Genomic DNA, 26,233 nt, shown 5'->3' on the forward strand with positions numbered 1-26,233 from the left:
ACCATGTTTTTTTTTTTTTTTGGCATAAAGCAGCTATACATGCTTATGATCAAATTTGTTTTATAAATACTGTATTTTAACTCATTTGTTTTTAACAATCCATTATTAATAATGTGGGGTCTCATGATCATTTGGCGACATGTTATCAGCCTGTTTTACTTAACGAACCAATACTGATATGAGTGCATCCTTTGACGTTTTATTGTTCAATGTATATAAATAAAGTATGAAAAATGATATCTCTCCTCAATAAGACATAATTATGGGACCATTGATGGTCTTAGCAAACACATTGTGTTCAATACTTAGGCCTAGAGTTTTTGTTGTAACCCTCAGTATGAATAAGTAGCACTTACGATTAAGAAACTCCATCTAAAAACAAAAGGTGCAGCCTTCCATAATGACTGACAGCTCTCGTTCCTCCTCGAAAAACACAGGATGCTGACCCCACGCCGAGTGACACTTCTTTACAGCTGAGTAGCTCCACCCCCAATTCTTAATGAAGGAGGTGAACATATGATGAAGGAGGTGGGGTGAGAGGAAGAGAGAAAGGGAATGGAACAGAAAGAAACATAACATAAGCAGTAAGGATTCTTTTGTCCCAGTCCTGCCATCAGCAGGGGTTATGTGTGCTTCCCTGAGGGGATTTGACGATTAACAAAGTGCCTTTGTCATGCTGCGCGACTGAACTGTTAGATTTAGTTAGGAAGGGGAATGACGAAGCCTTTTGTATTCACAATTCACAACAAGGGGTTAAGGCTACCCACAATCCCTTACTGAGATTAAGCATACAAGGACAGTGCAAACAATAGTAACGGACCAAAATAACTATCTTCTAGAACCTAGAAGATGACTGTATTCTTGAAATGGTGGCCTATAATCTCCACCCAGGTTCCTCTGTAATGCTTTAAGGACAGTATTTTGCTCTGACTATCTATATCAGTTTCTCAGATTCTCCAGAATATCAATTTTCTATGATTTTCTCATCGACATTTTGGCTCCAATTTCCAACTCCCACTAGAAATGAATTTTGTTAAACACGTCCCATTATTCAGTGTCTGCTCCTGCCAGTTTCTGTCAGTCCCTTGAGAGGATATACTGAAGAATTGACCGACCACTGGCCACAATGCTTGAGCTCGGCTTAGCAGAGATCTGTGAAACACCTGCTCAGCGCCTAATACTGTAGCACGACTGGTGTCATCCAACAATACAAGAAAGTGAAGGAGAGAAAGGACAAAAAATAACTGGGAAAAGCAAGAGGGGAAAGAAACACTGTGAGTTTACACTCAAACTATGTACGAAGGCTGTTAATTCAGCAGGGTGATCTATGAACAATATTGAGCAGTCACAACACATTAGCTCAGACCGGCATGAGAGAGCAGACCATTAGCTCTATGTTGACACTACAGCAGTCCAGATCAGTGTTAATTTGGTTAACGGGGATGAAAAATTTGCCACATCTTCGTTAACAAGAAGAACTACCGGACATTCAAAATACATACTATAGGCTACTGTCTTGTCCTTAAAAATGTGCTTCCCTGTCATTGGATTGCAATGGGGCATTTGCATATCATCTCAGTATGGCTGCCGCAGTGGATGGATAGACTACTAGAGATCTGATACAATGGCCTTAGCACGCAAAAGGGTAGGGATGTGGTGACCAGATGTCCCGTTTCCCCCTGGAGTCACAATTCGTTGTCGATTAACTTAAAGTTGGTGAAGGCTGGATAGTGGGAATTGTGCTGATAGAGGTGCTCTCTCGTGCACGCTCCACTTCTTCAGTTTTCATAAACAGTGCATGATCATTTCTCAGTGCTCAAATACACACACAGAGTCCACATGTCTTTCATGTGGAATATTAAGTGAACGTGAACAGGTGGGTGAAAACTGAACGTGTCAGTATTGCATGCCTTCCGTCTTAAAGGGACAGCATCACTACCTATCCATGTCATTATAATGTTAACCAACAAAATATGTTACATAAATATTTTAAGTGAACCTACTGTCTCTGAAAAATGAGTTTAATTTGTATCCCTTTCGTATTGATCTTATTCTGCTTATTTTTCAAAAATTATTTATATATTTATATTATATATAATATATTAATATATCTTATTAAAAGTAATGTGCATGTACATATGGCCCAAAGTGTGTCAAATTTTTTTCTAACATTTATCATTTTCTATAGTCACTAGCATCTCTATTTATCTCTATTAAATATAACAATCATATATAAAATTATTTTTTGTCCCTCTTATCGCATGCATTATAAAATATCTCCATCCTCTTCTTTTTTTATCACAACATCTTCTCCCTCTTCAATCTCAACCCCATTCACACACATTCATTGTGCCTTTCTTCACCTCTCTGGTCCGTTTTCTCCCCTCCACTGGTTTCATCAGATAATAATTGACTCAGTGAGGTGATGGAGACACTGTATCTGGGTCAGTTATGTCTCCTCCATCAGAATCAGGAACGATCAGTCAGCTGTTCCCCATTGTCCTGGGTTCCCATGGGTAGCTTGGACACTTCTCTTCTGTTTCTTATCATTGTACTGTAACTGAGCATCTGATATGACTCATATAGACAATCAAGACATGCTAACGTGTGCTTAAAGGGCCTATCTAGATAACTAAACACTATGCATGATTAAAGACACAGTCTGAAATGGTCTTAAAAAGCCTATGTTTATCGTTAGCCATAAATGCATCCCTATCCATCAGACTCTCACCTTTTGTGCTTCCTGTGCAATTCATACCATAACCTTTAGAGTCACCCACTGCTCGCATATATCAGTAAATTATGAATGGCCAACGGGTCATATGTGTGATGCTATGAAAGATCAATAAATGGCATTCTGCATTATACTGAGTGAATGAAGCTAACCTTATTAAGGACAGGAAGGGAAGAGGTCCCAAGGGGTCAAGCCAAAAAGGTTCAGTCACGTCTCTAAAGGTCAAAGATCACAAAATCTCAACAGAACAATCTCTGTATTGATTGGTACAAAAGCAGTCACACCGAAGACAATGACAGCAGACCCAGCGTGTTCTGGTACACTATCTAGCCATGTGCAAAAGTTGTAATCAGACTATTCCATTGATATCAAACTAAATTAGCTACTAAATTCACCCCAATGAGACCAGCCGACCTATTACCACATTCAAAACCATGCAATCACTGCCGTATACTTACAGGGAAAGCAAGATAGCGAGTTCCTCTTGCAACAAGACTGAGAGCGTGTGAGAGTGTCCCCTCGTAATCCTTCTACTCTTAGCATTGGTTTAGGGGTCCACAGTGATTCTGGTCTCTGATAGACCTTGGGGGCCAGCAGTCTGCGCCTGATACTGCACTCGTTCCTGGTGCCGGGGGTCTGGGCCGGTTCCAGGGACGGAGTCTGAAGCTGTGAGGGTGGATTGTTGCCCATCTTGCAGGGGCAAAGGTTGGCATACCGCACTTGGTAGCAGCAATCCACTACATTCACGATAGAGAGGTGCTGAGCATATGTCGGCATGCTGCAGGATCCTCAGGCCTGGAGCTGTCCTGGAGGCGGTCCTTGATTTGAACTCCCTCCCTCTCACACAAACCCTTCATCTGCCAACCTCAGGTCTGTCCCCTGCCCTCCCATCCTCAATCCTGGGGGGGAGGGAGGCAGTGGATGGGGCATGTTCTCTGTAATACACAAGGGACCTGCGGTGGATCTCCAGAAGACAAACCCCTCTCCTCCTCACCGCACTCTTTTCTTTTGGGCTGCTTCAGTGAGGCTGCTTGAATTTAATTGATTTGCGCAAACAAAAGCCGCAATCCACAGAGGGTTAGATTACAAACAGATTTGCATCTCCAAAAAAAAAAAAAAAAGCGAGAAAAAAACACACCCTCTGCTACTCTTCAAAAAAGTATGACTTACCAAAACAAAAAACCATAACTAACAAAATCAATACATTTCTTCCAGTTTTCTTAAATACTTGTTATGGTTAGTTAATAAAAACACAACTGTTCATTGTTAGTTCATGTTTGCTTAGATTCATTAAATAATATTAACACATACAACTTTTAGTTTTAATAATATAGAAAATGTTAAAATGAACACAACTAAAATTAAATGCCTAAGAAGTATTTTTCATTGTTAGTTCATGTTACGTAATATAGCAAAAATATTAAAACATAAAATAAAAACATATTAAAGTACAAAATAAAATAACTATAAATAATAAAACAATATTAAAATATGAATAAATATGAGCCAAAATAGACAAATAAATAAATAAAAATGAAAAATAAAAGCTAATAAAAATAAAACAATTTCAACTCTGTACTACTCTGCACGAAGTCACGGTTTAGAAAGTTTCAGCTGTTGGAGAACAGATGATTCAAGCATTCATATACTAGAAAACACTTCACAGGATGTTAACACAGCAGAATTGACGTGTTCAAACTGTTTTTTGGGGATCTGATATTAAGCTGTTGTATGAAGTATAACTGCTGATCTCTCCACCTCTCTGGACACAAATGAGAACTAACTATTATCCTTTTGGTCCTGCCGGAGTTTTGGTCAGTGTGTTTGGCTCCTCTTGCTCCTCTTGGGTTAATCTCTTAGCCCGGATTATCAGACTGACAAACACACACACACACACACACACACACACACACACACACACACACACACACAGTCACACAGATGCCCACATGGTACAGGTAATTAAGGTTAAATGCAAGAGCTCAAGCACCTCTGCCAACACAGAGACAGGTTGATGTCTATTGGCTTTAAGGTAAACATCAAACACAGAGCTAGCATTACACTGAATTGCAGATCTTAACCAGATTTAGTTAGTCTAAATTGCACATTAAATCACATCTTTCTTAAAACAGTAGGCATGAACTTCCTTAAAAAGAAAGCTGAATCATTTCCTTCGTCAAATTATATTCCCAGTCAGAGACTCAGCAGAAACTCTGGCCAAGGAAAACAGTAATCACACTGTCTGTAAATACACAGAGTTCACTGCTGAAAAGTACACAGTACTATTGACTGTGGTTTAATATGAGCGTTTAATCATGTGGACTAATCTAAATACAATCCGATTAAAATGAATTGTGTTGGGTGCTGCTAACCTGCTGAGGTGACACATAGTGTGCCTCAGGTAATCATGACAGTTTAGTGAGCAAGACAGTTTACAAAGAGGAACAGCGACCTCTAGCTGTGGATGAAATAATACAATATTGTCCCATAAAGCTTTTCAAACAACTTTTTTTGTTGTTGTTCTGTGATTGTGCAAGAATAACCAGTTCAACAGCCCAACACCTGGCACAAACTGAAATGAACCAACAGACACTAATCTTCCTCATTCTTATTCCTTTCTACAGAAGTGTCACAACAAAAACTTGATATCTATGGAAATATAAAACAATTAAAAACACAGAAACCATGTGATTCTACAGAAGTATTTGAATGCATGTGCTGTATGAAGTAACATATCATTTTTACGTGCTATGTTAATGCAAATGCAAGTTAAATCTGAAATCTACATTCCATAATCACATTTCTGTTCCTTCATTTATGCAGTAAACAACAACAAAATAAAATGTATATTGGCACGTAGGCAGCATCTTGGGTCAAATCAAGAGTTATGCAATAAATAAAACTGCGCCTTTCTCTAATAAGACAGATTTACTGCTCGATCTGCTTTTACATCAAAAATCATTAAAAGTCTGCAGAAGTAGGACAACATCTAAGTGGCTGAAATCTATGTATTGTTGCATGCCAAAAAAAAAAGTTATAAAAAGAAAAACAAAAGTTGTAAAAATTTGTAATGCATAGCAGTATGATATAGTAATATAAATAGTTTTTAATTATCTAGTAGAGAAATATATTTATAATTTTATTGCATCTAGTAGTAATGACTTAATTCATTTAAAGTGACAAAACGAGACAAGAAAAAGTCCATTCCAACAAATTATTTGATGTTGAAAAAGCTTAATATATTTACCCAGAACAGTTATTTTTTATGATTAGTTTTTGTCTTAGATGACAACCGAGATGAAACTCTAAGGATGAAGATGCACAGTAATGCAAAAGGGAGTTTTCCATAAAATGATCTCAAAATTAGAGGGAGAAACTAAAACAAAGAGAGTGCAATGGAACGAGAGAAAGTAAGGTATATGGACGAACACACTCTTGGTGTCCACTGCACATGGGCTAGCACCATGCCACGACAACTGACTAGCACACACATGCTAACAAAACACAAAATGAATGCATTTATATATTACTGCAAAGCTTGCCAACAAATTTTAAATATACTGTTTTATTTATGGAGACAGAACATAGGGTTTAAAATAAAAAAATTAAGATAAAAAAATGTTACAGAAAGATGAAAAATTGTTTTTCCAACCACAAAGACCCTCTTTCCCCTTTAATATCAGGCAAAGATTCCCCTATGCTGTTATTTTTTTCTCTCAAACACACAAAATGTGGATACAAACAACAAAAAACTGAATGCATATAGACAAAAATGTCCCACCTTCCAGGCATGACATGGCTCTATGTCCATTAGAGATCCCCAGAGATGTCAATCCCACTCCAGCGAGCGAACCAATATCCAAATACACACACCGGCCTGCTCATGGGAACATACGCAAACTCACTGACACTCCTATTCTCCCTCTCTCTCTCTCTCGCTCGTTCTCCCACCACAGACACTCCCACCTTCCTGTCATCTTAGTACCACCTCTTCCCTGTTTTTTCACTTTCCCTTGTTATTTCTCTCTTTCTCTGTACTTTTAAAGACGTGTATGGACACATTTGGGCACTCATTCGTGGGAACACTGATGTTTTAAAAACAAATGAACCCTACGGTTGCCCCATGTCTGAACATGTTTCCTTATCATAGTGTGCCAAAAACAGTTCGTGTGTTTGTAAATGCATTGACAGAGTAATGACAGCAGGCAATTATTGACAGAGTTTATGAATCAGTTTGATTTCATTTCACAAACTATGGATTTGATTAGATTCTGATCTCAAATCAAATCAATATCGATTCATATATCAGGTATAGTACATGTCAAGGGGTCCAGAATCCCTAGCGAATCCACTGCACATAAGATCGTTTTTACATTAACTTTTTAATGATATATTATGTTGATGCTTCAATTTGTAGCAAAAATATAAACATTTAAACAGTGGCCGGGGTAAAAAAAATAAATGAATAAATATTCTGTATTGAATAACAACAAAAACAGATAATATAAAGCAGTATGCAAAAATACCTGGATACCCTACTGCTTGCATCAAGATTTTTAGAAATAGTTCACCCAAAAATGAACAGTGTTTAAATTGCTGGTAGATTATGTGATATTTTCATAAGCTGTTTGGACTTTCATTCTGATGGCACCCATTCTCATTGGTTAACAACTGGTTAAGCCCCTTTCACACTGCCATTCCGGCAAATACACGGGTAAAGTGTTCTGGCAATTGTTCCCGGGTCGCTAGATTTTGCACTTTCACACTGCCAGTGATTACCCGGGATATGTGTGTGCTTTCACACACAACCCGTGAAGATCCCTTAACGACACGTGACATCAGGGCGTGACGTGTGATGTACGAGTCGAAAACGTTAGGCACATTATACTTTCACTGAAGCAAGCGAACGATCTCGGCGTCAGCGCGGAAAGTGAGGAACTAACTGAGCTCTGCTTCATTACAGTTTGCACATATTTTTTGGACGCAAACATTTATCTTCCTTCAAAACAGTTTATCACAACTCCAAATCCATCCCTTAGAAGAAACAAACACTTTCTATATATTGGACGGCCTAAGGGTGATCAAATTTTCATTTTTGTGTGATATATCCCTCCAAGCATGAATCCCATTTTGCCGTCACATGAGATCCGTAGAGAAATCGTCATCAAATGCAGTATTTTCTGAATGTGAACATGATTTGAGATGCAGTTTTGCTTGTCTAGGAATCATTTTTGTCCTGTTAAAAGCAAATACAAACACTTTACAGCACTGTGAAGTTTATAAGTGTGTGTGCATTTGTGAAATATTTAAGACAGTCAGCAGTTCCAGGACAGAGGCGGCTCAGGCTTACCCCCTTTTTGAACCACAATCACTTTAATCCCTCAAAACACTGTGGCTGTGTTATCAAACCCAACAACAGCTAACAGCTGTCCCGGCTAGCCATTTTAGCATCAACCACCCTTCACAGACAGTCCTGTTTGTTTGTGACTGTGTGCCAAATACGTGTGGTTTTATAGAGATTCTTTACTACTCTAAGCTATGTGCTTACATGCCAGATGTGTGTAACTCAATCAGCTTAAAAGAACAGTTATGGATGTTTGCAGCTCAGGTCATTTACAGAAGAAAATACTACAAATGCTAAATAAAAGATTGAAATCAATGTAATATTGAGATTAAGTGTTAAAACAACGTCACAGACACCAAAACTACTGAATAACGTCAGGCGAATCAAATTTGGTTAGCTAGTTGCATTACTGTAGAATAGCTTGTTTTCCATTTTCTTTATCAACAAATTACTTTAATGTCAGTCAGTTTAAGTCAGTCAGGGTTTTTTTTACACCACATTGAAAGGTTGTGGGTCAACTAATTACAATTACAATTTGAGAGCGGTTCGAGTCAGCAAGTCATATTTATAGGAGTACTACACATTATAAAAGGAGCACAAGTTTACACCATAGCTGTTTCTTATTTATCTTCCTAAACAAATGATAAAAATTTTTTTTTTTTTAAATGCACTACAAATTACTTTGGATAAAATCATTTGACAAATGGGTAAATGTTTTAATACTGACACCTACTGGCCCATAAATGTGCCAAAAACAGCATTTTATACAATGATAATAAGAGACTGATGTTGACTTACCTGAGCGTCACAAAAGCAGCCCATCACAAACAGCACATAAAGAACAGACAGAAAGAATAAAAAGTCAGATTTAAATGCCGTAGTCCAATGCAGTTTATTAGCGACAAACAATAACAGATTCTTATGATGATGTCATCAGAATATGCGCTGGAAGGAGCAAAACTAAGGAATAAATAACATAAATTATTTAGATTTTAAAAGTATGAGCAATGATAACACACACTCTAGGAGGCACATAAATTAAAGATGAAGTGTAGATAGCACGGTCGAAACACCTGTAGAAATTTCGAGCATCATTTCTATGAAGGTTGTCAGCGATTCCTCCACTGCTGAAGTTTAACATAAAAACATAAAAATGTATAATAAAAAATAATAAATCACGTCAGTAGTGAATTAGTTTGCACTCAATACAATGCGTTTCGCTAAATCATTTCAAGAAACACATCTTTCTATTGAATTGTCTAAGCAAAATGCGCAAGACATAACATGTCGACCAGTGAAATCCGGTGCACAACAAATAACTCCGGTTCTTTTAATGAATCATTCAAAAGACTCACTTATTCGCTGAATCCACCAGAGCAGATATTACTCAATTTTTGCTTAGTGAGAGCTTGTTAATTCTGACTGGTTTGTGTGGTAACGTTACTGACCCTCCTAACCCGTGCTGTCACCAGAAAATTGGGAAAACTGTAGTGGAGAGTATTCAGAAGCTAAACGAATCAAGCTCGTTTATGAAGAGAAAAGACTAATTGCTTGCATAAAAAAAAAAAGTTTAAATCAGCGTATATGTGAAACATATGATCATTTGCCACTGATTTATGATGCTGGTTTCTGCATTAATAAGAGCGCCATTAGCAAACAACGCAACCCACATGACCTCAACTATTTTAACAAAATCAACTCATCAATTAATCCACAAACATCAAAAGTAGAGATTTTGACCCGAGGCTGTCTTCGGGACAGGGGGAGAATCAGGGCAGCCACACAATCAGTCAATTAATTTCCATAGCAACCGACAAAAACATCCTGTTGCTGGGCAACCCACACTCGGAAATTATGGGTCTACTACAAGGGCCTGACAGCCCAAAATTATAGGATGCATTTAAATAAAGAGTGCAGGAGCAGCAGTTAGTGCAGTTTAATTAGGCTTGCATGTACTGTACCAGCACGTAGGTGCCAAAAGAATAAATATATGTTTTACATTTAGAAGCTTGTATGCTTGTTAACATCAAGATTTTAACATCGACTAGAAATGTAGGTGCTTTTGGAGAAATTTCCTGTATTGTGTCCTGTTTTGGAAAAGGAGTGTTTTTCCTGCTATGCCTCGGGAATAGCACTGGGCATGGATGTGTGTCTGAATACATATAGAGTATTGAGTTATGATATAAAAACAGAAAGAGGCCAAATTAAACCTCTTTATCAGTAAAAATAAATAAATAAATTGTTGATGTTGATGTTTACTCAACATTCAGAAATGCTCCATGGGAATGGTAGCAAAATGTCATTAGAACATATTTTTCTTAGCTGGGGCTTGCCATATCATGCCAATTGCTCAATTGTTAAAAAGGAGTGTCATTTGATAGATAAAATCTTGTTTATGACTTTTCACAAAACAATTCAGAACTCTTCACAAATGCACTGCTATGAAAATAACATGCACCAGGTATTTGTACAGGTCACAAACTATGTAAACCCACATTGCCATTGATAAAGCATCACTACGCTGGAAATGCACTTATGCTGGAACAGACACGGACAGGCAGATCTGTTCTACAAAACATCTGATTGTCAAAAGTCATGCCAAATAGAGCGTGGGAGTCAACAGAGTCAGCAGTGACAGCTGAGGAAAGACTAATGTTACTCCTCCGAGTCCAGCGCTGGGATCAGCCCTACAGTAACTTTACTCTACCCTGATAGAATATCTCATTAGAACCAGCATAGAGTTACAGCAGCACTCCAAACCCACATACACACACCCACACACACGCGTGCACTCAAACAGGCCAACCAATAAACAAAAGTCTACAGACATAGCAGGGTGGAGTTTCTGCTTCCGTGCAGGAGTGGCAGATTTGACATTTGATTTGCAAAGCAAACTATGTGCCACTGTACATTTAGACCAACACAAAGAGATATGCATGAGACTGACTTGATGTGATCAGCTGTTGGTAATCGGTTTCAGTCTCACCCTAGACAAAAACCACAATTCTTAGCTAAAACTCCCTGATCCCAACAAGTAATTCTGCTCACTTACCTCATCTCAAATTTATGCAGACATTATATTAATTTAAAAGGTAAAAATAAAAGGTAATTCCGTACATTAAACGAAAACGCAATTAAGACATTCAGTCTCAGAGCTGGACAGCTGTGTCTGACGGACTGACCACAGCAGGCACAATAAGGGCATCTTTGCCCTTGTGTCTGCACACACACACTTGGCAAGGGCTCTCACACCCGTATCGCCACCAGTCAGTGACATCACCCATTTACGCAGACGTTTTTCTAGCACTCTCTTCCCATTTCCTACAGTAACTCAAAGCCCTCTGGTCAACTCTCTGTACTCCAGCCCTCCAGGCCTCACTTAACCTGTCGATGAGAAAGACGTGTTAATGGCTCAAACCTTAAAGACAAACCTGCAATAAAAAAGACAGTGACCTAGTTTCTCCCTCCTTGTAAACAACTTACTCTCTCACTTCCTGCAAGAGCAATAAATCCAAATACAATAGAGGACTATTACTACTAGGCTGTTAAACCAGACATATCATGGAAAAATTTGATCACCAGTTTACTATATACAACTAATACATACAGTGGTATGATAACATTTGAATGAACCTTTTAAGGTTTTACAAGAAGTATATTTCAAAAAAGGACAGTAAGTGTATACTGTGCATGTCTATCAAAATAATTAATAAATGTACTATATATAAGTATATAATATAATATAGTTATATAATATATATATAATTTTTATATACATAAATGAACAGTTATTTCCCAATATCTTATTGCAACATTTTCTACTCAACATATTTTTCTCAAGATAATATAACAGTTTCATTGATTCATTTCAAATGAAACTGACATGCTCTAACGTGTTTGGAATTTGTAAATAAAAGAATTTTCCTTATTACTTTAGAATTTTGATTTATGCAGTTTATAATATGTCATATTAATGTTGAGACTAAATTTTTTAAATTGTATAAAAAATTTAAATGGATTAAACATTTGTCACACTATAGGATTTAAATGAACCACAAAAAAGTTTCATAAAAACATTTCTGATCAAAGGTTTGGGGTTTTAAAGATTATCATTATTATTTTTAATTATTACTTTTATTTTGCAATCCTGAATTACATTGATCAAAGTGAAAGGAAAGAAAAATTCAGTTTTAAATAAATTCTGCTCTTTTCAAACTGGTCAGATCCTGAAAAACACGTATTACGCAAACACAACTGTTTTCTACATTGATAACAATAAATCTTGTTCTTGAGCACTAAATCAACATATTAGAATGATTTCTGAAAGATCATGTGAAACTGAAACCCCAGCTTTGCCTTCACAGATATAAATGATATTTTAAAATATTTAACAAAAATAAAATGGTAATTTGGAACGGCAGTGTATCTTATTACACTTATTTTCCATTACATTAGATAGGAGACCTCAGGAGCTTTTCAGATCTCTGACCACAAATTACACATGCTCACACACACACACACATACACACTGTGTATCCTCACCTATATAGTGCTGGGGCTCATACACCCAGTCATCATCATCTTCATCCACTCCATGTGGAGTGCTGGAGTGTCTATGGAGGCTGTTCTGGCTGCGGAACAGTTTACGGGTCTGCTGTGACAGCGAGGACGCGCTTAGCCAGCTGAGAGCTCGGGAGATCGGGGCGGCCTTTTCTGCCTTCTCTCTGTCCCTCCCAAAAGACCCAGAACGCTTGTCCCTCATCATACCCTCTTTAAAAGCAGGGGATAAGATCGAGGTCACTTAAAGTTACAAGAGTTAATCCACGGCGCACTGTTCCTCACGAGTCTGGGATCAAAAGCAGAACTACATAACACGGTTTACGCTTAAAGATCATGAAGTGATTGGGTTTTAAATCCATGAAGCTCCAGCGAAATGAAGGAATGTCTGATTGAATTAATGTCCCACTAAATGAAATTTACTGGTTCATATCCACAGGTGTTTTTGCAACCTGGATGACAATTTTCAGACAATTTTTTTGCTTTCTACTAGATTCCTGGAAATCCCAACACGAGTACTGCAGACCACAAGCAGTAATTAACTCAAGCAGCAGGCTGGAAAATCGCAGGTCTTCCCCCGACGTCCACCAGGAGACACGGAGCAGTTTAAAAGCCACAACAGTTTTTTTGGTGAACACCTTTAAACCTGAAGTTTCAGCTGAAGAAAATTAGACATTCAGTTTTAGTACTTTTAAATGCTATTATAAAGACCAGTGATTATCTTATAACATCCATGTGACACTGGTCTAAAGACATCACCAGGGTAAGTTTCATAAATGAAGATGGATGAGCTCAGAAGTCCTTTTCCTTTTCATTAGCCGGTAACAGGATCAGGTGCTTCTGTCGCCGTGGACCGTGTTATCTCCAGTCACTGTGTACAGCCACCAATGGATACTCTTCCTGATTACTGACACTGACTACGCAAGGGTGTCTGCCACTCACCTGGGACTTCAACACAATCAAAGTCAGTCCTGCAGAGTGCCAGAGCAGGCGTTCTCCTGATCTCTTGGCGACAGTTGTCCAGATACAGCACCCACATACACTGACTGTGGGATTGGAAGTTTAGTGTTACAAACAACTAGAGTGCTGGTGAAATACGACCTTAAACCAGCCCCAACCACTCCCTTACTCCTCTCTGATCTCTCTCTCTGATCTTTGCCCCTCCCCTCCAGTCGCACAGCAACCATAGAAGGGAGACTGGACTTTTCACTCCTCTTCCTTCTCTGGGTTTCCCTCCCTCTAAGTCAGAACTTTCAAAGCGGGGTACAAAGGAAAAACATTTTCTTTCTTTTTTTTTTTTGAAAGAGAAACTAAATATGCACATACAGTAGTTGTGTGATTTTGTTTTAGCTGATCTTTTTTTAAAAAACAAACAAATACAAGTTGGCACACCATAGGCTCCAAAAATGCAAAAAGGTTTAATAATGGACCTTCACACAAGGTACAGTTTCCAAGGAAACGTTACCATTTGTGAAGTCCATTATTAAATTGTTTTGCATTTTTGGAGCCTATGGTGTGCCAACTTGTATTTGTTTGTTTTTGTCGAGCACCCAATTTTGAGCATTTTTTTGCGGTCGATGTGCGTGTTTTGGTTCTGTCTTAGCTGATTTCTCTTTGAAATATACATATGTTCAAATTCTCATTATGTTAATTAGCTCTGTAAGAAGCAAATAATATTTCATACACAAATTATGGCAAATATGGAGCATCCTTGTTTACCGTATAAACACATGCTGTACAAAAACATAAACCCATTAATATATATATATATATATATATATATATATATATATATAAAAGAAATAATAAAATAAAATTAATAATAATTATAGTTTTGTTTATTTCAATTATTTAAAAGGATATATTAATATTCATATTTTATTTATATTTATTTTTAATACAGTTTTTCCCCTCACAAGACGATCGTCATATTTAGGGGTCTCTCCCATTAAGGAGCTTAACTTTAAAAACAAGAAATTCAACCCTGCTAAAGAAGTCCTTACAGGGTAAAGACTTCTTGACCAACACCTCCATCTGCTTTGACCCGAACACAATATTGAGGACCAGCGGATCAGCCTGCTAGTCCCGTCCAGACCAGAATATCCAGCAAACCACACACAAACTATGCCACCGGCAAGTGAAGGAAAAAAACACTGGAATAAAAGCAAAAGAGGTGTTTTGTGTAGGCCAACACACAAACATTAGCACAGCCCACAGGCAAAGTAAATGAGGGGTTGAGAGATCTGCAGGTACTTAAATAATTTCATGGAATTAGGATGGCATTTTCTCAAAACCATAATCTGAATGCATGAGTGTATGTGAACATGCAAAGCTGTTCTGTGGTTTGTGTAAATGTATTTGTCTAACCACAGTGGAAATCCCAAATAGACTTCCTTCTATTTACGACAGAATGACCAGTGTCCATCCAACTTCAATGGACGGCTACACAGGAAGATCAATCAGGTTGTTTGACTTTCACATGGGGAATAGCAAACAAATTCAGGCCGTAAATATACAGTGTGTGTAATTAATGATTAGACTTTAACCCCCGCCGCAGCCTGCGACACAGTGCTCCAATTGTCCTAGAAAACCTCTGTACATCCACACAGCCAGATGTAATAATAAACAGCCCTTCTCTCATAAAACACACAGCTAGACGATGCAACCTTTATCCTCAGCACTGCAATCAGCGGCCCTCCACGCCGTTAATAATTCACCAGGGCCAAGCGCACAACTGCTGAGCTAAAACATACAGTCAGTCTGGAATAAAGACACATAGTCTGACCAACAGCTCCTGCATTTACCAAAACTAGCTAATTATGTTATGTAATATACAAAAATAAATAATGAGCGAATAGCATTAAACAAAGGTCAAATGCTTGAAACTAATTAATTAAGCATACACTATGCAAATATACGAGTATAAATGCTTATACCTAAGCAAACTGAATTTTACAATTAAATTTTTCTTTCAGGTAAACTACTGACAGAGCAAAGCAAAAAAAAAAAAAAAATCTTGCTTAATGAAAGTGTTTTGAGTTATTCAAATTACAGTTTATTAGGCTACTAATGTTCTGCTAGTCTAACTGGTTTCTATTGTATTATATTTCAAAATGTAATTTATTCCTGTGATGGCAAAGCTAAGCTTTTTTTACATCGTCAAAGAAATAACGAAAGAAAAAAATATATAAAAATAATAAAAAAATAAAAAATACAGTTAAAAAATTAATTAGGCTATAATTTAGAGTGTTTCTCACATTTACATTCATTCAGTTAGCAAACAACACTTTTCCTCCACGTTTTGCTTTTGAAGCCAGGAAGTTGGCAGAGCGCTGAAAAGTCTTTTTAATTCAGCTTTAAAATGTAAGCAATTACCAAGATGCCAAGGGAAGGATTTTATTGTGCTCTGTCCCACATCTTTATGATTTGGGTTTATTTGTCCCCGTGAGTATGAAGTGTGTGTCTGTATGACTATATAAAATCTGTGCGTGTATCTGTATTTGTGGGAGCATTTGCTTATGTGGGAGAATATCGCAAAATGTTTGTTGACTTCAATATGGCCAGACCACTGAATTGTGTTTATGCTGGAAAGATAAATACAATGAAGGAAAGAAGGAGAGGAGAACAGGAAGAAGCCGTTAAAGATGAGTAGAGTTATCAGTGCTCACGTCACTTCTTTCTCTGTTCCTATTCACAGAGAGATCAGGATCTGACCCATAACTAACAGAACCCTCCGGGCGACCTCTGACCTTCGGCTCCCATGAACCTGAGAAGCTGGCCATCACCTCCAGAACAAGGTCTCACGAATACTTGTTGACCCATGGTGACCTCCACCACACATTCCTCTCTCTCTGGTATGCTTCACAGGAATAAATGAAGGAACTCTGTTCTATCATCTTTCATGTAAACCTGTCCTGTCTCTGCATGCAACTACTCTAAATCAAACACACACACACACGCACACACTCCACCAGGCCAGCTCTGCCTAATATGAGCCAGTTGATCATTAAACTTTACTACTGATCATAATGTCCCCCTTAGTCAATACAGCAGTAAACAAGACACTAAAATGTAATCTTACAATCTATTCTTTCGTCATGCACACCCATTCAAACTGTGGGCACACCTAAAGCTTTTAAATAATAATAATAATAATAGTCAAATAAACAAAACGGAAGCATAAATTCAAATGACTGTGTCCACACTTCTGATTTAATGAGACTTGAGTTTCAGCATGTGAAATATTTTTGATTACACGTGATACTCATCCTGTAGACTAGAGCACCTGCATGCCAGCCTCTGTTAGTGTATGCATTCTCTAAACCCATTTTCCTCATGAACAAAGTGGCATGTTTTAGTCTGAGAAGAGATGTTAACGGTGGCTCTACACTATCTCTTTTAAGTCAGACAGCATTCTCTGTTCTCGGCTCAGAAAACCCTTCCAGCTAGATGATAACAGGGAGGAAGTATCAGGACTGGGATGAGAGCCGTGTCTCTCCTGAGACGGCCCCAGGAGGAAGTTTCCTGGTAACAGAGCTCAGTGTCTGCTGAGGACAAGCTCTGCTTCTCCACTGCTTTATCTAATTACATCTACCTGGATATAACAAAAAGCAAGAAACATAATAGTATAGTTTTAATGCCACTTTATGGAGTTCATGAATTATCTGTGTTGTTCAAACCTGCAACCTGCAAATTTGCAAAAAACTTTTTACCATGGATAATTTAAAGGCTGAAATTCTACCTCTGCTTGTAAATTTCACATTTTTTAAATTCAGAGTATAAGTAAGGGTCACCATACTCTGCCACACAACACTTCACACTTTTTCACTAAGTCATGACACTCATGAGCCTATATGTTTGGACACCGACCACTAGGGGGCGGTATAATGTTTAAAACGATGAGTGTACAATGTAGAAACAGGGCCAAAAAGACACAGCTCTTTCCTCTAAACTACATTAAATTAAATTACGCATGAAGAGACTCCTCCGGCTGCTGCATGAGATGAAATATGCATTATCAATTTCATGTTCTTCATGTGCATTATCAAATGCATCAAGTTTTTATATAAGTAATACTGATAATTATAATATAATATTATAAGAATTTACTTAGCCAGTCAATACTAATGCATTCTTTTAAAAGAATCCTAGTAAAGCCTATTACAACCAGCCCAAACATGTAATAGCAAAAAGTAAGGCAGGTGTTGACCCCTCACCCCTGACTAGTGACCCCTGCATGCTCATTGTTGGTTGGAGGATGTTGACGTTTCAGTGAATAGAAACAAAAGCCATCTAAAACCAGTCAGACAGCCTGATAGAGTCAGCTCTAAAACACGAGTCTTTATCAGGGAGTTTAACTCCTTAATGACTAATGCACGCAGACACACACAACACAGGCCTTGTGCACACACACTCACATTGACTCACCATGAAACAACCTAGACGACATGCTAGCAAAAATAAAGATATTGATACATAGTTTAAATGAGTAGTTTTCAAATGGAGTGTAACACCCGAAGAAACATCTATATACAATATAATAATATACAACTAATCATATAATCATGCATAATTAAAATAACTTCAGCTTGTCTCATATCTTCACGCTGACCTCAAAGATTTATGTCCAGTCAGACTTTTTAGACCAATTTAGGCATTTAAAGCTATAAAGAAAATGCATTAAAAAGACTCAAGCCTCTTCCATGACTTTTTTAAACATGATAGAGTCTCTTAAGATCACCAATGCTGCATTTATCTGATCTACAACACAGAAAACAGTAATATTGTAAGATATAGTTCAATTTAAAATAGCTGTTTTCAAATTTGATATATTTTAAAATGTTATTTATTACTGTGAAGGCAAAGCTGAATATTCAGCAGCAATTACTCAAGTCTTCAGTATAACACTTTATAAATATAATCTAATATAATTTGCTGATCTTTTGTTCAAGAACCATTTCTTGTGTTGCTTAATATTTTTTGGAAACCGTTTCACAATTCTTTGAGGAACAGAGAACAGCATTTACTTGACTTTTTTGTAAAAGTTATTTTTTACTCTAAATTTCTATCAGTTTAAAGCATCCTTGCTGAATAAAAGTAATAATTTCTAAAATAAATAAATTATATATATATATATATATATATATATATATATATATATATATATATATATACATATATGGGGTTACATATAGGTAACCCCATTTATATAGGGTTACAGATCAGGTAATTCTACAGTATTTAATTTATTAATGAATTTAAAACTAGGAAGAAAATTATAGACAAATTACAATGTATGTCTAGGGAATGTCTTGATTTAGATGGCAATGCAAATGTTTGTGTGCGTGTCTGACGGGGTGACGTGACAGTGGGGGTGATGTCTAGATTCCATCTGTTCTTGGGGTCATCCTGTCGGCAGCCCTTTCCTCTTCCTGTAAGTGTGTGTGTGTCATGTCACTAACAACAGAGTGGTTTTGCTTACGTTTGTCATTGGTGGAAAGCACTGCTAAAGCGAGGGAGAGAAGGAAAGGAAGGAAAGGAAAAAGAGAAGTGTCATCTGTCCAGAAGTGCTGCTCAGCTCCTTGTTCCTCCTTTTATCTTGCCATCCTGGAAAAGGAGGAAGCTGTATGCTACTGTGAGAGTGGTCATATGTGACCCTCCACATATCCTATGTATGTTATGCATATATAAAGCTCAAAGAAACCCCAAATACCGTTCAAGATATCAGCTTCAGAGATCTTGACAATGTCTGCTTTTTGTTTTTTCAGTTCCCAGCAACTGCTTATACACCACTAATGTGTTACAACATCAATCACACACAGTATAGAGATTTTACTCATTAGCAGAAGTCATCTGCTCCACCCTGATCCACAGTGTTAGTCACACTGACAGCTGGGCTGTGTGTGTGTGTGTGTGAGTGTGTAGGTGTTTTAAATGTAAGTATGTTATAACTATTACTGCCATGTTTTTACATGCTTTACGCAAAGTTTTAATAGCATGCTGTTGAACAAGTTTTAAAAGGACAAGCCACAAAGTTTCTGACACAAATTAGTACATGTAGCTCATGAACTTAACATCTAAATGAACTGGTCTAAATAAACCTGAATATTGTTTAAAATAACTGAATCAATCTGACCAACTAAAGTCATATATATATATATATATATATATATATATATATATATATATATATATATATATATATATATATATATATTACAATCATTATGCAATATAGATCGATTTTTATGAATATTACCATCAATAATGATAGAAAACCAGTCAGCACACTGCTTAGTCAGCTTTGTGGCCCTCACAAAGACACACACACACACACATGGACACACTGAAATGTCAAATGTAGGTCTCACCCAAATGTTGTTGTATAGGAATGCAGACAGACATGCCAATGAACGTGTCCATTACTATGATGTATGACGTATGAATACTTGTGTGTGTTTAGGTGTGTGTGTATCCGCGATCACCCAGGGCATTTTCTACTCTGAAGAGTGCAGGATCATCACAGTGAGCTCACAGGACTGGAATTAGAGCAGGACAGCAGGACTGCTCCACAAACACCGCCGGTAGTGAAAACTGATCTAAATGTATAACCTCAATTCAATCAAATGAACAAATCCAGTTCTGACTCGCTGATTACATGCTGTTTTATAACAAAGTTCGGGAGGAACAGTCGCAGTTCATTAACCTGATTAACACAAGTGGAGACCAATCAGTAATCAACTCATGACAAGGTATAAATGACAGCAGAACCTATCTCTGTTCATTGACCGTTTTCAGCATCCCGGTTCGCGCTGTCTGTCTTCTCATCACAGACCCGATTTTCCTTCCAGCAAGGAGATCCATACCGGGGATTTTTTCAGAAATGCTACTTTTTCTGACACCCATGATCATTAAACACGGCAGTTGAGCACCATCAAACGTCATCGCGACAGTTGCTCTTCTCGCCAAGCCACACGTCGTGGCCAATAGACCGTGCAAGCCGAGCTTACCTCGCTCGACACCACGCTCGATCCGATCAAGACCGGGCTCTCTTTGAGCGCTGGAATCGCAGCTCCAGCAGGCACCCAACCAGCCCGCTCCTCAGTTCCTACTGCAGCAGCAGCAGGCCTCTCTCACTTCCCGCCGCGGCTCAGCCCTTCACCGCGGCTTTTCCGGCCGAGGCGCAGTTTGAGGCCGCCTCCTCTAGCGGCACAGACCGTGCATCATAAATTAATACATTTTTAGGTGAAGACGCTAAATACAGGTTTTCGGCTAGAAAGTAGTGCGGGAGCCGCGTGGAGATTTGATCACATACGCATGTGGAATTTCAGATCCAAATCGAGTCTCGGATGCGTACAAATATTTACACTTCCACGATTAGACCGTGGGCGAACGCCCGACCGGATGTGATGTATTCTAATCAGATCTATCGGTGCGAGGTCAGAATTACCTATATCTTGTTAACTATTATTAAATGTATTTAAATTATAAATATTAGAAATAAAAAGGAAAATAATATATTACAATATATCACAATAATCGTAAGGGGGACCCTGTTAATTTTTACAAGCAGCATCTGAAAACATATTTTCTCTCTGTTATCTCGGTCAGTGTCATGTACTTGTCGAGGTACGGCCACGGCGACTCACTCCTCGGGATTAAATGTTCTCCGACCTCATCCTATGCCATCATTTCATCAAATAATTTTTGCGTGACTGGCCAAGGAGTGGTACCATCCGGAGCAGAAGGTGGCGGTAATGCATCATAAAGATGATTGGTTGCTATCCACCTTAAACGCGAACAAGAGCGTCACTACTGATCCAGGATCAGCGATATTAGCAGTTGTATTTCCCGATTTGAGTTTGAGCTTCAGAAATGCTTGCGAAATGTAGCTTGTGTGGAAGCTACCGCACTACTTGGTAAAAGTAGCTTCGCTACTGAAAAGCTATTCGATTCAGAAAGTAGCGAAGCTACGACCAAGCTACTGAGAAATGTAGTCAAACTAGCTTCGCTGCTTGTAGCGACGCTACTGCCCAACACTGATTATTAATTTTACCATGTTGAACACATCAAGGTAACAGTTGCTGCACGACCAGTATGCGACAATCGTTTCCAAATGCCGTGTGCTGTGGAAAGGAGGCTTAAAAGTTGTTAAATGAGGCTATGACGTAGTCATCATCCACACGGAAATGTCCAAAGATATTACCTGCCTTACCGTGCACGTTTAAACCTCACTGAGGTTTTACAGACATAAGTTTCATTCAATTATTCTGGCAGGACCAATTTATTTAGGGGCATATTTCACCATCTACTGGCGTGATCACTACCCTCGTTTTGCCGCAGGACAGCAGTGTGAGTAAAATTCTGTTGTCTTTCTAGGACTGTAATATGAAAAGCATGCAAGTAAATATCTTTAGAATTGCTTGGAAGTGAATAGCACATAACTGCAATTAATGTTATTGCCATAATCATGTCTTGGTATGTTTTACAGACATAATGATATTCATTGTATAATGACATTCATAGTTTTCAGAAGCCTCTGTTTCCACAGTCTATACTACAACGTGAAACCAGTGTTCCAAATGTATCCATTAGGACTAGTGACGTGTCGTCCATGAACGAATCGTTCTTTTGAACAAATCTTTTAGCTGAACGAATCTTTTAGGTGAACGAATCGCTCATGTTATCCACTGACTCATATTTCTCGTTCAATGAAGTTTCTCCCTCCATAGCAGCGCGGCGCTATAAGCAGCGCATGCGCAGCTCAGTGAACCGGGTAACAACCATTTCATCCTGTCAAAGAATTACTCAACCTCGAGCCGATAGCCTTCGAGTATGAGGTGACAGAGTATGTGATTCGTTGAATGTAGTAACGAATACGCCCTTCAATGAACGAGTTTCATATGAGTCTGAACTAGATCTAGAGATCTTATCGTTCGTGAGTGAAATTACTGAACTGGCACACATGTCATTCGTGAACGAACTGAATGAACGGATACATGTCGTTCGTGAATGAAAATGAACTGGCACATAGCTTACCTTGTTCGTGAACGAAATTAGAGTAAACCGGGTTAGTCTGCTACTTAGCATGTCAATCTCGAAAATGCAAAGCGCAGTTATAGGTACAGTACTGTGCACATACGCTCGTTTTGATATTTAGCAACTCCACGTTTAATCCATAGACCGTAAAAGAAAGGTTTAATCCCCGATTTATGGATGTGAATTTATAATATACAAACTGTTTGACCAAACAATTAAAATGCTAATTAGGCAAGAAACCTTGTGCTTTGTTCATCTGAACAACTCAATTAGACTTTATATATTGAATGCGATTACACACACATTTTAATAAAGCCAGATCAGCTTTTGTAACAAGTGAACGCGTTCGTTGACTTAAGACATAATACACTCTTTTTTTTTTTTTTTTTTTTCGCCTGGTGGCGCATTTTGCGTAAAACGAAGAAATCATCACTGGACGAATCTGAATGAATCATTTTGGTGAATGAACTGAAAATGAACGAATCTCTAGAAAGAATCATAATTTCCACCACTAATTAGTGCTGCAACGACGCGTGGACATCATCGTTTACGTCGACTACAAAATACATTGACGCGTGTGAAATGCGTGAACGCGTCACACTGTTTACATCTCGCATAATGGCATACTGCGAATAATAGAATGCAACTTTCTTCACAAACCGAGACCACTGTTATTAAAAGTATGAGAATACTTTAAACAGAGGACAAATAAAATGGCTCTTTGTTCCCTTTGCAAAACCGATATGGTGTACCAACTGCGATGAGCGAGCACCTCAGAGAAAACATCTAGGCGCTCTCCGGAGTCTCCATGCAGTTTAACTGGTTACCCTGTGATCTGGTGACCAACTTCCTGGTTCAGGTCTGATATTCTTGCGCTGCGGCATTCTGAAAAGTTGAGATATTTTCAACTCGATGCGGTGCGGACGCGCTGAAAAAAAAATAAAAAAATAAATAAATATATTATACATATATTATCTGCTCTGTTTTCCCCCGCATGTCCAGCGAGCACAAGTTTGTCAGCAGACGCAGTAAATATTTATTCGTTTCCACTGCCCGTCCAGCGAGCACCAGTCTCTCAGCGGACGCAGTCAATATTTATCCGTTTCCACTGCCCGTCCAGCGAGCACCAGTCTCTCAGCGGACGCAGTCAATATTTATCCGTTTCCACTGTCCGTCCAGCGAGCACCAGTCTCTCAGCGGACGCAGTCAATATTTATCCGTTTCCACTGTCCGTCCAGCGAGCACCAGTCTCTCAGCGGACGCAGTAAATATTCATTCGTTTCCACTGTCCGTCCAGCGAGCACCAGTCTCTCAGCGGACGCAGTAAATATTTATTCGTTTCCACTGTCCGTCCAGCGAGCACCAGTCTCTCAGCGGACGCAGCAAATATCTATTCGTTTCCACTGCCCGTCCAGCGAGCACCAGTCTCTCAGCGGACGCAGCAAATATTTATTCGTTTCCACTGCCCGTCCAGCGAGCACCAGTCTCTCAGCGGACGCAGTAAATATTTATTCGTTTCCACTGCCCGTCCAGCGAGCACCAGTCTCTCAGCGGACGCAGTCAATATTTATCCGTTTCCACCGTCCGTCCAGCGAGCACCAGTCTCTCAGCGGACGCAGTAAATATTTATTCGTTTCCACTGTCCGTCCAGCGAGCACCAGTCTCTCAGCGGACGCAGTAAATATTTATTCGTTTCCACTGCCCGTCCAGCGAGCACCAGTCTCTCAGCGGACGCAGTAAATATTTATTCGTTTCCACTGCCCGTCCAGTGAGCACCAGTCTCTCAGCGGACGCAGTCAATATTTATCCGTTTCCACCGTCCGTCCAGCGAGCACCAGTCTCTCAGCGGACGCAGTAAATATTTATTCGTTTCCACTGTCCGTCCAGCGAGCACCAGTCTCTCAGCGGACGCAGTAAATATTTATTCGTTTCCACTGTCCGTCCAGCGAGCACCAGTCTCTCAGCGGACGCAGTAAATATTTATTTGTTTCCACTGCCCGTCCAGCGAGCACCAGTCTCTCAGCGGACGCAGTCAATATTTATCCGTTTCCACCGTCCGTCCAGCGAGCACCAGTCTCTCAGCGGACGCAGTAAATATTGATCCGTTTCCACTGTCCGTCCAGCGAGCACCAGTCTCTCAGCGGACGCAGTAAATATTATCCGTTTCGACTGCCCGTCCAGCGAGCACCAGTCTCTCAGCGGACGCAGCAAATATTTATTCGTTTCCACTGTCCGTCCAGCGAGCACCAGTCTCTCAGCGGACGCAGTAAATATTTATCCGTTTCCACTGCCCGTCCAGCGAGCCTCAGTCTCTCAGCGGACGCAGCAAATATTTATTCGTTTCCACTGTCCGTCCAGCGAGCACCAGTCTCTCAGCGGACGCAGTAAATATTTATTTGTTTCCACTGTCCGTCCAGCGAGCACCAGTCTCTCAGCGGACGCAGTAAATATTTATTTGTTTCCACTGTCCGTCCAGCGAGCACCAGTCTCTCAGCGGACGCAGTAAATATTGATCCGTTTCCACTGTCCGTCCAGCGAGCACAAATCTCTCAGCGGACGCAGTAAATATCTATTTTCATTATTATTTTTCTTTCCTCTGTCTGTCCAGCTAGCCTCAGTCTCCCAGCGGACGCAGAAAATACCTATGTCTCTATCAGTCCGCGAGCACTAGTCTCACAGCGGACTCAATAACATCTATTTTTCCTCTGTTTGTCCAGTGGGCCTCAGTCTCCTAGCCTGGTAATACCAGACTCTGTCTACGAAGCAAAGTGAAGTAGCAGAGTCTGCAATGGCATAATAGAGAAGTGTCTTCTCTCTCGCTAGGGGGCACTTGTCTGAAGTTTAAAATCATTGGTTACCCGTAAGCCAATCAGATACGTTTAGTTATGACGTATGTTATGCGCCTGTACAGCCGCATCGAAGCACAGACATCATGCATCGAACTCAAATCTATGATTGAACTTCCACTGTAAATCTGTTGTTAAACACTCTTCTTGTTCTGGCTTCAGTTTGAAAAAGAGTTGAATGTTCTCTATAACAAAGCGATTTGCATCCCGTGTCTCGTTTCCCATTTCCGCGGTCGTTTCAGTTTTCGATTTCTCTAACCTACAATTTAAAACTCTGTGCTTAGCATCTACGTCACGGCTCTCAGCCCGCCCTCTGCTCGTTGATTGGCCCGGCTGTTTCCAGACCGGTGGCAAACCGAAAGCTCTGACGCTGTATCAGACTGAGTACAGAAGCGAAATAAAATTGAGCGGAAGTAGGAAGTCTGTCGTAGTCAGGCTATCAGTCTCCCAGCGGACACCGTAAATACCTATTTTTCCTCTGCCTGTCCAGCGAGCACTAGTCTCTCAGCGGACGCAGTATGCATCCATCTCTTCCTGTTCTTCGTCCAGCAAGCCCAGTCTTCCAGCGGACGCAGGGACATAATTCGTCTCCTATATCTGTCCAGCGAGCCTCAGTCTCCCAGCGGATGCAGTAATATCTATTAGTTTCCCCTGCCTGTCCAGCGAGCACTAGTCTCCCAGCGGACACAGAAATATCTATTGGTGTCCCATGTC

General features: G+C 39.3%; 1 protein-coding gene across 7 annotated transcripts in view; it reads right to left on the reverse strand.

Moving 5' to 3' along the window:
- Positions 1–26,233, reverse strand: part of LOC113062795 (NHS-like protein 1) — a 91,336-nt gene that overhangs the window by 32,735 nt on the left and 32,368 nt on the right. The window contains exon 1 of one of the 7 annotated variants that reach the window (XM_026232772.1): positions 12,621–13,999. The exons of 3 other annotated variants lie outside the window; for them this stretch is intronic. In XM_026232772.1, the coding sequence (XP_026088557.1) occupies positions 12,621–12,843 (223 nt within the window). In that variant the 5' untranslated portion in view covers positions 12,844–13,999. Of the gene's footprint in view, positions 1–3,192; positions 3,850–6,515; positions 7,006–12,620; positions 14,000–26,233 lie in introns of those variants that run through there. 3 more of the 7 variants (XM_026232777.1, XM_026232776.1, XM_026232771.1) reach the window with 3 other exon arrangements.

This window comes from Carassius auratus, chromosome 45 (assembly GCF_003368295.1).
Source record: "Carassius auratus strain Wakin chromosome 45, ASM336829v1, whole genome shotgun sequence".
NCBI classification, from domain to species: Eukaryota; Metazoa; Chordata; class Actinopteri; order Cypriniformes; family Cyprinidae; genus Carassius; species Carassius auratus.